Raw genomic sequence first — 10,344 nt, 5'->3', positions numbered from 1 at the left:
AGAAGGGTAGAGAGTGGGAAAGCATATATCACAAATTGCCAGCACTCTGGAGCTCCTCAGGAAGAAGCAAAGATGGCGCACAGAGCCAGGCACTCGAGTGAAAGGAGGGGGAGGTGGCGAGAGGCAAGTGAGAAATCAAAAGAAGCAGAAAAAAAAAGCAACACTAGCAGCCAAAAAATGGCACCCAGAGAGCCGCCTGCTTGGGTGTGTGGAATCTAAGCAGCTGGCGCTTCCCGGTCAAGAGACCGTGGCTGTGGGAAGAAGAGGAGGTCGAGCTGGGGCAAAGAAGGGTGGGGGGTGGGAAAAGGCACACCACAAATTACCGGTTGTTTTGTCTCCAGCTGGACGCTCCGTGAGGCTGCTTTCTTGTACCCCCGTTTGGTGGTCTCCAATAGGAGTCCAAGATGGTGGATCCATGCTGCATTAGCTGGTAGGGGACCTCTGCATGAATCTCTCCTCGCTCTCCGTTCTCTGTCAGTTTTCTCAGTCCATTTGGTGCTTGGCTGAGTTCTTTATCTCTTCATTTGATGTTTCAGGGTTTCAGGATTGTTGTATTCTCTGTTTGGCTTAGTTTTTCAGATCTTTGCTGTGGAGAGACAGCATAGTGCTTCTGACTAGAGCACCATTTTTCTGGAACTCCCTCTACAGTCCTCAAGTTTTGCAAACATTTTCAATATCCTTTTCCAAATGAATCCTCTACTATTATCATAAAATAACTTCCTTTAAAGCTTGTCATTTAATCTTCCATGTTGTCATGAATTTGATCACATATAGATCATTCTTTAAAAGAGCACAATGCTCAAGGCAGACACTTTTTACTAATTAAGCTAAACTACTGTTTGGTTTTAAAAAAAAACTTTAGGCTATAGTTTTGTTTTAAGACTTAAAGTTTATTATAAATATTGAATATATTTAATACAGGTGATTTTCATACCATTAATAAGAATGATGTCACAAGTTTATAAGTTCTTCCATGACACAAACAATATTTAATTTCATCTCCAATGGAGTAGCAGCTTTTTAAATAATAAAAGGAAAGTAGAACAAATCAAAATACCCACCAGCAGGTGATTAGTTAAACAAAGTGTGGTATAAGAAAACATCATAATAATGAAATAGTGAGCTTTAAAATCAATTCATGCTTCATAGACACAGCAATATGGATTCATTCCCACATAAGTATGTTGAGTGAAAGAAGCTAAACAAATTACATAAGACTGTCTTTTAACATTTATATGTAAGTACATTATGGAGTAACAAATAATATGGGAACTACTTGTTTAGCCCATCGCACATGATAAGAAATAATTTATCCTGAATGCTATCAATGCCGCACAACTCCTCTAGAACACTCTTGTCTGCTGTGGGGTACCGTCCTCTTTGAAGGCACCCAACCACAGAGATCGCTGTATAGTAAGAGGACAAGCATATAGGGCCCCTCCCTCTGCTTATGAAAACTGGCCTAGCCTCAGCCCTGGAATTTTTAGGTGTCTGCATTCTGTGATCTGGACTGAATACAGGAGTCAGCAGCATGGACTTTGGGCTGAGTTGGGTTTTCCTTGTTACTATTTTGAAAGGTCATTTTATGAAGAACAGGACATATTGAGTACAATGAGTATGTGTGGGAGAAACAGTGGACACATGTGAGACAAATGTCTGGTGGAGACATGAGGCAGCCTGGAGAGTCTCTGAACCTCTCCTGTGATGACTCTGGATTCACTTTCAGTAGTTACTGGATACACTGGGTTCTCCAGGCTTCAGGGAAGGGGCTTTACTACGTTGCACGAATTAACCCTGATAATTTTACTAAGGGAACAATGGTGGTGCAGTGGTTAAAGCGCTTGACTATTAACCAAAAAGTTGGAGGTTAGAAACAACTAGCCACTCTGAAGGAGAAAGATGTGTCAGTCTACTTGCTTAAAGATTACAGCCTTGGAAACCCTATGGGGCAGTTCTACTCTGTCCTACAGGGCTGGAATTTATGCGTTGTAAGTTTAATTGTACAAAGAACTATGCCCATTCCGTGATGGTTCTATTGACCATCTCCAGAGACAATTCCAAGAACACACTTTACCTGCAAATGGACAGTCTGAGAGCTGAGGGCACTGTCCTGTATTACTTTATAGCAGAAATCACTGTGAGCCCAGACACAAATCTCCCTGCAGGGAGATGACTGGGCTGCAGGGGGCACTCAGGACACGTGGAGTACAGGATTCAGATGCAGGAGCAGGTGTAGATGCAGTTTAAGGGTTGGTTTCCTGTTATGTTCTAGGGATTCTTCTCCATCTAACCATTTCCCCAGGGAATCTCTCTATTTTTATGATTCTGTGTCTACCGCTGGTATCTCTGAATTTAAATGGTGTATTATAACAGGTGCAAACATTTTCACATGCAGAAAATACCACTCTGTCCCTTATGGAGGAGAAATGACTCTTCCAGGGGTCCCAAGATCAGAGTTCTGAAGAAGCTCAGGGAAACCTGTAGATTATTTTCCAATAGTTCTCAGGGCAGATGGAGTCCCTTGGGGACACAAACGTTGAAGCATTGACTACTGGCTGTAAGATTGGTGGTTCAAACCCACCCAGTGACACCTTAGGAGACAAACTTGGTGATCTGCTTCTAAAGGTCAGACTCAAGGCAGAGTCTGCCTGACCTTCAGTGGAATTTCCCAAATACAATACTATTTGGGATTCAGGTTCGAGCCAAGACAGTGGCTAGGTCAGGGTCAGTAACATATAAAAGCATTGTAAGGTTCATATCTGACCCTCCTGCATGCACAGGAGTGTGCATCTCAGGCTCAGCAATTGTCTGGAGTCTCTTTTTTTCCTAGCCTATTTTTCTCTTTAGTGTAGCAAGGGCCCTTAATTCATGGTTTTTATGTAGTTTATATTTGCCTATGCTAGTAGGATCATATTACCAATTACTTTGTTAAAGAGCATATGTTAGTCTGGGTCCTCCAAGATGAAAACACCAACTCAAGATTAAGTTCGAGTGGAATTTACTGGGGAAACAACTGTTCGAGTTAAACTGCAGAGAAGGCCTGTGAGACTGGAGGAGCAGTCAGCACAGAAAGTAAGTCTGACCCTGAGGGGAGAGAGAAATGAAAGGGTGAGTGTGACTTTTCTAAGCTGCTGTGACAGTCCATGGAAAGTCCAGGAAGACCATCGGGTGTCCTCAATGCAAAGTCATCTTTCAGAGGAGCCCATGTCTCTCAAGAATGGGCCTGACTTAATATGGCTGCTGCTCCGGAACAATGGATGGTAGTATCCCTCTGGACTTCAGGTTTCTGTACAAACCTGGTGATGGATTTCAGAGCCCAGAGTTGGTCCTTTGGTTCATTATGTAAGCTCACTCTGTTTGGAAGAATGGGAATCATATTCTCAGTGCTGACACACTTCAGCTTTTTACATAAGAATAAAAATGGTCCTATTTGATTCTCTTGAAAACACGTAAATGTTTGGGACATGTTTGCTTTCTTGATTATATTGAAATTGATGTTTGCTCAACCTAGTGACATTTTCAAGTGTAATAACTTCAAATCTTGTTTCTTATCAATGTCCCTGTCCTCTACTCCTGGAACGTTCACTATATGTAGTGAAGATCATCTCACTCTACCCTCCTTAGTTCTTAGCCTCTTCTCTATATTTTTTATTTTTCTCTTTGTGGTGAATGTTGGATTCTATATTCCATATCATAATACAAATGATTACTTGTCTCTTTTTAGATGTTCAATTAGAGTTAACATCTCCATTTGTGTTTTCAAGAGGAAATGGACAAAATTTGTGTAAATAAATATTTTCATAATCAATAGAGATATGGACACAGAACACTTCATCCTGTGGACTCTACTGAGTGGTTTGTTTTGCTTAAACACAAAGATAAAGGTGGGAGGACTCCATCAATGCCAATCAAAAATTGAAAATTAAAATTATGGAATAATTTTTATAAGAGTCACAGAGATTATTCCCTTAATATCTTCCTCATTGCTCTGGCAAAGAAGAGAGTAACACACACTAGCCTGTCTTCTGTTGGTGACGAGATGAAAACTGGGCAGGAATTGCTGACACTGGCATCTCAGCCCCATAAAATCAAAATAGGAGTATTCCATGTTTGCAAATCTTTAGATTATCATATATAATAAAATTCATGGTTTTTTTAAAAGTATAATGTCATGAAACTCAGTGTGGTCTATGCAATCAGAAGACATCTTAGTTAATATTGAATACCTAAGCTTATGCCTAAGCAGGCTGACCCAGGTGTATCTGGATGAGGTGGACCCAGAAGCCAGGAATGATCAAAGTCCCTTTGACTTACTGTGAAGTCTCTGGATTCTCTCTAGCAGATGTTATGCTAATATCTCTTTCATCATATTGAGTTTTCTCAATCACAATCCCTTAAACTATTGCTGTGCATAATGAGGAGTCAGTTCATTATTGTCTTTCTTGTGAATTATGATAATGTTTCATTTTTGGCTTCTATTTTTAATTTCTGACTTCTATTTTCTGCAACTTCTTTATTCAAGATTTGTATTTATTGCATTTTTTGTTGTCTTTAAAATTAATTAAATTATATATTTGCATTACCCATATTTGCCCTTAATTTATTACCTATTTTCTTATGATCATGTCTTCCATTCTTCCCACACTTTGTTTTGAGATTACAACGTGTCCTGTAGAGCATTTTCTCCGTAGGAAATCTGTGTCCAATGCCAGAACTTGGTATTGAGCTTTTGAGAGGAAGTATCATGTTTCATCCACCATTACATTTCCAGAACAAAGTATATCCCACTCTGCTGTCAGTCAAACTATAGTTATCTTTTTAAGATGCTTTGTTGATAGAATGAGTAAATACTTGGTTCATTTTTAAGTATCAAGTAAAAATATATATGAAGGCCATGTAGAAAGTTCATGAGTTAAAGTTGCTCATCTCTGACATTTATTTCTGTCCAGACGACTTCTAGGAAATCTCTGATTGGTAACCTCAAGACCGTAAGAGTCAATGCGTCATTGACCAACTGACCACATCTTAGGGTGCAGATAGACTTGAGACTTGGGTGGGAAGCCATGAGGCTGGCTCAGGGATATTATAATCTAGGGCTCTCTTATCATTGAGTCGTTTCTGCATCTGAAAGATTTGGGTAGGAATTGAGGTAGTCATTATATACTGAGTGTTCTTCCCTATTCTGGTCCACAGTGGAGGGGTTCAACCTCTGTGGAGCTACCTTTGTGGGGGTATCCTGGATGACATTATGGTTTTTGCTGCCAAAAGGACACCTATATTTTCTTGACTTCTTGCTGACATCACTACTCCTACCTCCATACACTAGGTATCTCTCTGCAACTATCACTAACTTTCTGGCATATAAGAAGAGTTATACGAATGGTGAGTACATGGTCACACTTCGTAGGTCCCTGTAAGACACCTTGACTCTACCGAGTATACCGGTTGCACACCATTCCCTAGCCAAGGGACTATTCTCATAGCAACATAATTAGCTAGCACATCTTCCTGTAGATGTCTTTCCTGTCCTGCATCTTCTTACACTCTGTTTCATTTTTCCTAAGGCAATACCTCAAGTTATTCTGTCACAAACCTCTTCTATTTGTGATTTATTGAAGCCATTCTCATGATTATCAGTCTTCCATACCCTTGCCACTTTAATCAGATTCTTTTCCAGCTATACAAAATAATATCCCAGCTTCCTCCAAAGTAATTATGCTTACCTGCTCCATGCTTCAGAAGGAGTGGTAGAGTTAATTCCCTCATTGCCTCTCAATTACCAGCAAAATAATTATCCCAAAACCTTATAGAGTTCAGTACGTGTTCTTGGTTTATTTCATGCATGTATGTTCCCTTAGCCTCTCCACTTTTCTCTCATCATAGCTCTTCCAAGTATCTTTTGATGATGTGACGACTTGGACCGTAGCTCCTGATTTTATCCTTAGTCTCCAAGATCTGCTATTTTCACTGGTGATTTCAGTGTCTAAGATGACTCCTTTCATCTCAACTGCTGCCTCAGCCACTTTTCCCCATGTAAGTGATGCACTTCCTATATCCTTTCTCTGTAGGGACATCTAGCCCTTCTGTCACATCCAGGTAACCTCATTACCACTCCAAATCATAATATCAATGTCTCTAGCCTTGGTGATCCCAAGCAGGGGTGAGGACAACTTTGGTATTCCTCCATGTCTATTTTCTGTCCCCTGCTCACCACAAACTCATTTTGAACTCACTAGGATCTCTGATTTTAAAACAGGTTTTCTTTTTTTTTAAATTATTCAGGTATAAGCATTGATTATCATGTGTGGATCTTATCATGTATGGATCTTCCAGGCAAAAGTGAAGAAATGACAAGTTGTAATGCCTAAATAAGGATATTTAATATCTAATGAAACAATAAGCTCAAATGGAAGTGACTCCTCTCCTCGTTAATTCAACGGTATTTGGAGGATTGTATGTCTCTATGATTCCCATTATGGCGCCTAAGATGAGGGCTTGGGCTCACAGCATTTTCTCATAGGGAGGCTGGGAATTGTGTCTCTTTCTAGCTCTCTCCCAGTTTCTTTCTCCTTGTCATGGAAGCCTTCTTCTCTGTTATGAGCTAACAGTAACTTTATTTGACTCTTGCTCATGCTTGGGCATCATATGGCACCTGGTTGACCCCATTGTCTAAATGGTATGCACGACAGGGAGATACTTTCTCCTAGTGACTTTTAACACACTGTATCATTGATCAGAACATGTAGAATTGGCAAAATTAATCTTGTAAGTAGAGGGTAAGAAGTGTTCTTTCTGGTTGTGCTTATTTGCCACTGAACAAAAGACAATGGCCACGTCAGTTGTGCCTGAACAAAAGCCCCTTCTTCTTTCTCCTTTCAAATTTTCCATGAAGTCTCTTCCATTTTATACAGTAAAAACCAAAGTCCTAACTTCCCCTTTGTTCTCTCATCCATGGACCACTTAAAGGTGTACATGGAAATGACCAAAAACATCTCACACATGGACGGGAGCCTTTTGGGAAAACCTGTCTCTTGATAAACCCTATTCTCTTTATTGTTGTCCTGACTAGTGTAAGTAACAGAAGCCTGTGATCACATTAGTGAGATGGGTGATTATTCATTCTAATACAAGGAGCTCTGCATTGTCTGAATTATTTCACTGAGAACATTGCAAATGTTGCACGAACCCATGTAGATGTGTTCCCCTGTTTTCCTCTCTGATACACCCGGTGTATCACCTTCAATCTCCGGTTGACTTCCATCATGTATAGACATAGTGACAGCAATCACAAGGTTCAATTCAGATATAATACTGGGTTTGAGGAGGGGAGGGAACATTAATTTCTGAAACACTCTTCTGAAGGATAAGTAATGACCCCGAAAGTCTATGAGTCCTGCTTCCCTGTCTAGAACCATGCAGCAACAACAAATTCAACTTAGCTCAAGGTTACCCAGGAACACTGCTATTTCTCTGTGTAATTCAGGCCTTCATGTTTTACAATGACTCCAATAATGACAATACTTTCTCCTCAAACATTTGACCTCAACATTCCCAAAATTTACATTCCATTCTTACTTTACTCTCTCAACTCCTTACAGGAAAACAAACCAAACCAAACAAAAACAAAGACATCATTCAGACCTATCGTATCCAAAATAGGAAACCTGCCACTACTTTTCCCTCTTTCTCTGGTGATAACTGTTCCTTTCTCTTAGCAGGTTCATCACTGGTGAACTTAGAAGGCATCTCACTTAAATTTTCATCCATTTTAATATTCTATCACATAAATCTTCTTTCTACTAGACCTTCTGAAAATAATTTTAACGAAATCTAGTCACTAGGTATAAACTTGTTCCTATTGAGTCGATTCCAACTCGTAGTGACCCTATAGTACAGAGTAGGACTGCCCTATAGGGATTCCAAGGAAAAGTTGTTGGATTCGAACTGCTGATTTTTAGTTACCAGCCAAGCTGTTAACCAGTGCACCACCAGGGCTATCTTTAATAATTTCTACAAGTTCTTTTTAACCCTGTTGACATAATACTTTCTTATTTCCTGGGGATTGAGAGACTCTAGGAACCCACATACAATCACACAAACATATGTTCACCTGTTACATTCAACTCCATAATAACCCTTGAATATACATAGTAGTGAAGCTGTTTCAGGTGAAGAAATGTTTTATCATGTCAATGACTCACTCAAAGTCATACTTATTTAAGCAAGCATTGAACTGGACCCATTTTTTTCCGAATTCTATGTGATTGCTATATTTAGTTGGGCCTCAAACTTTTGAAAATATAATAACTTAGACATGAGCTAAAGGAGAAGGGATTTGGGTAACTGACAATATAGAAAGCTCTGGGTTTGTGGTGTGTATACGATAAATGTGTGTGTCCCTGGGAGTAGAGGTTCACTGAAACTATTCCTAAAACTATCCTTGATGGTTGATAATTTCCAGCTCCTTGACAAGGTTCTTCATCACCTTCCCTGAAGTGAAATAAGAGAACCCTGGGCTTGTAGACGGGAGAAGCCAAAGAGAAGACTGGTTTCTCCTGAGGGTACAGTCAGTATTTTCCTTCCAGCGGAGCACAAGTGAGAGGGACCTACTTTTGCCTCTTTTCACCTTTATTGCAAAGATACTTCCAACATGAAAATTTCGACTTAGTCCACCAGATCTAACTGCAGAACATATTTATTTAAATTCAGGTTTATCTTCAGTCTGGAGAATATTTTCTGGGAGTCACGGGCCTCATCCACAAGAACATGAAATATGTATGGGTCTTCCTCTTGCTCATGGCAGCTCCCAGTGGTGAGTGTCTCAGGAATTCAGATATGAAAGTTTGGGAATGCTGCATCTGAGCACTTGTATCCCTGTGGTTCTTCTTGTTCCCAAGTGTCCTGTCCCAGATGAAGTTTAGGAACCAGTTCTAGTTCTGGGGACGTTCTCCTAGACACTGTTCCTCACCTGTGCTGTATCTGGATTCTATTTAACCAGCTATTCTGTGAGCTGAGAAAGGGGTTGGAATGGTTTGATTCATACTAGGTAGTGGAATTACAGACTATAAGCCCACTCTGAAATCTTGAGTAAACATCACTAAGAACAATTCCAAGATCCAAGTTTATTTAAGGTTGGGTTCCATTACTGCCAATGATATGGTCATGTATTACTGTGCAAGGAAGCTCTGAGGGGAAGTCAGTGTGAGCTTAAACGCAAAACTCCAACAAAAGGAAGGGGTCTGAGCTGCAGGGTGATGTCAAGGCTACTGAGCGCTGGAGCCTGGCAAAAGGTGCAAGGGAGAGTCAAGTAAAGCTGTGATTTTTTTTTTTTTATTAGAATAATAGTTTTCCTCTTCATGTCCAGGAAATCCTCTAGAGACATTTTCTACATAGTATTTTACTAATGTTATGTTTTATGTTATTTTTAGAAAAAAAATATTACTTTACTCAGGAACTAGTTTTTTTCTTTTTTTTAATTCTCAACAGGAACTTTTTTTTTTTTAAATTCTCAATCGTCTACATATACGGTAAGAGTCAACATATTTTTCAATGTGAGACTAAAATTTTGAAATTTAGCAAGTGTCTTGAGAAAGCTGAGGAGATTTCTAATCATATATAAATCCATCAGTTTGTTTTGTTGTATAAATGACAGAGAAATAACTTTCCCTACTATCTACTGTAGCTTTTTTCAAATGAGTTATAATTGTGTGAAATACGTATTATTCAGATTTCTAAAGCCGTAGTCTACCACATGTCTCTCAGTTTGTCATACTGTTGTGCTTGCAGGTTTCTGTGATACTGAAAGCTTTGCCACTGGCATTTCAAGTAACAGCAGGGTCAGCCATGTTGAGCCAGTTTCAACAGATCTTCCAGAATAAGACAGACTAGGAGGAAGGGTCTATCTACTTCCAAAAAATTTGCCAGTGAAAACGATGTGGATAGCAGTGGAACATTGACTGACAGAGTGCTGTTAGATGAAATCCTCCGTTTAGAAGGCACTCAAATTATGCCTGAGGAAGAGCTGTCTCTTCAAAGTAGACCCAACTTGAATGACGTGGATGGAGTAAAGTTTTCAGAACCTTCATTTGCTGAAGTGGCATGGCTTAAAATGAGAAGAAATAGTTGCAAATATTCATTAGTAACTGGTACAGCAAATGTACGGAGTATGAATCAAAGAAAACTGGAAGTCATCACAAACGAAAGGGAACATGTGAATATCAATATCTTAGGCATTAGTGAGCTGAAATGGACTGGTATTGACCATTTTGAACCAGAATATTATAAAGTCTACTATGCCAGAAATGACTAATTGAACAGAAAATACATCATATTCATCATCCAAAA

General features: G+C 39.5%; 1 gene segment (V, D, J or C); it reads left to right on the top strand.

The window, feature by feature from the left end:
- The window catches only part of LOC101344221 (immunoglobulin heavy variable 3-74-like), a 177,916-nt gene that overhangs the window by 27,320 nt on the left and 140,252 nt on the right, over positions 1-10,344 (top strand). The window contains 2 exon segments of the V gene segment in view: positions 1,658-1,820; positions 2,009-2,137. Of these exon segments, the coding sequence occupies positions 1,658-1,820; positions 2,009-2,137 (292 nt within the window).

Source organism: Trichechus manatus, unplaced genomic scaffold (assembly GCF_000243295.1).
Source record: "Trichechus manatus latirostris isolate Lorelei unplaced genomic scaffold, TriManLat1.0 scaffold00053, whole genome shotgun sequence".
Lineage (NCBI taxonomy): Eukaryota > Metazoa > Chordata > Mammalia > Sirenia > Trichechidae > Trichechus > Trichechus manatus.
Note: the sequence above shows the minus strand (reverse complement) of the source record. Positions and strands in the feature narration are given on the sequence as shown.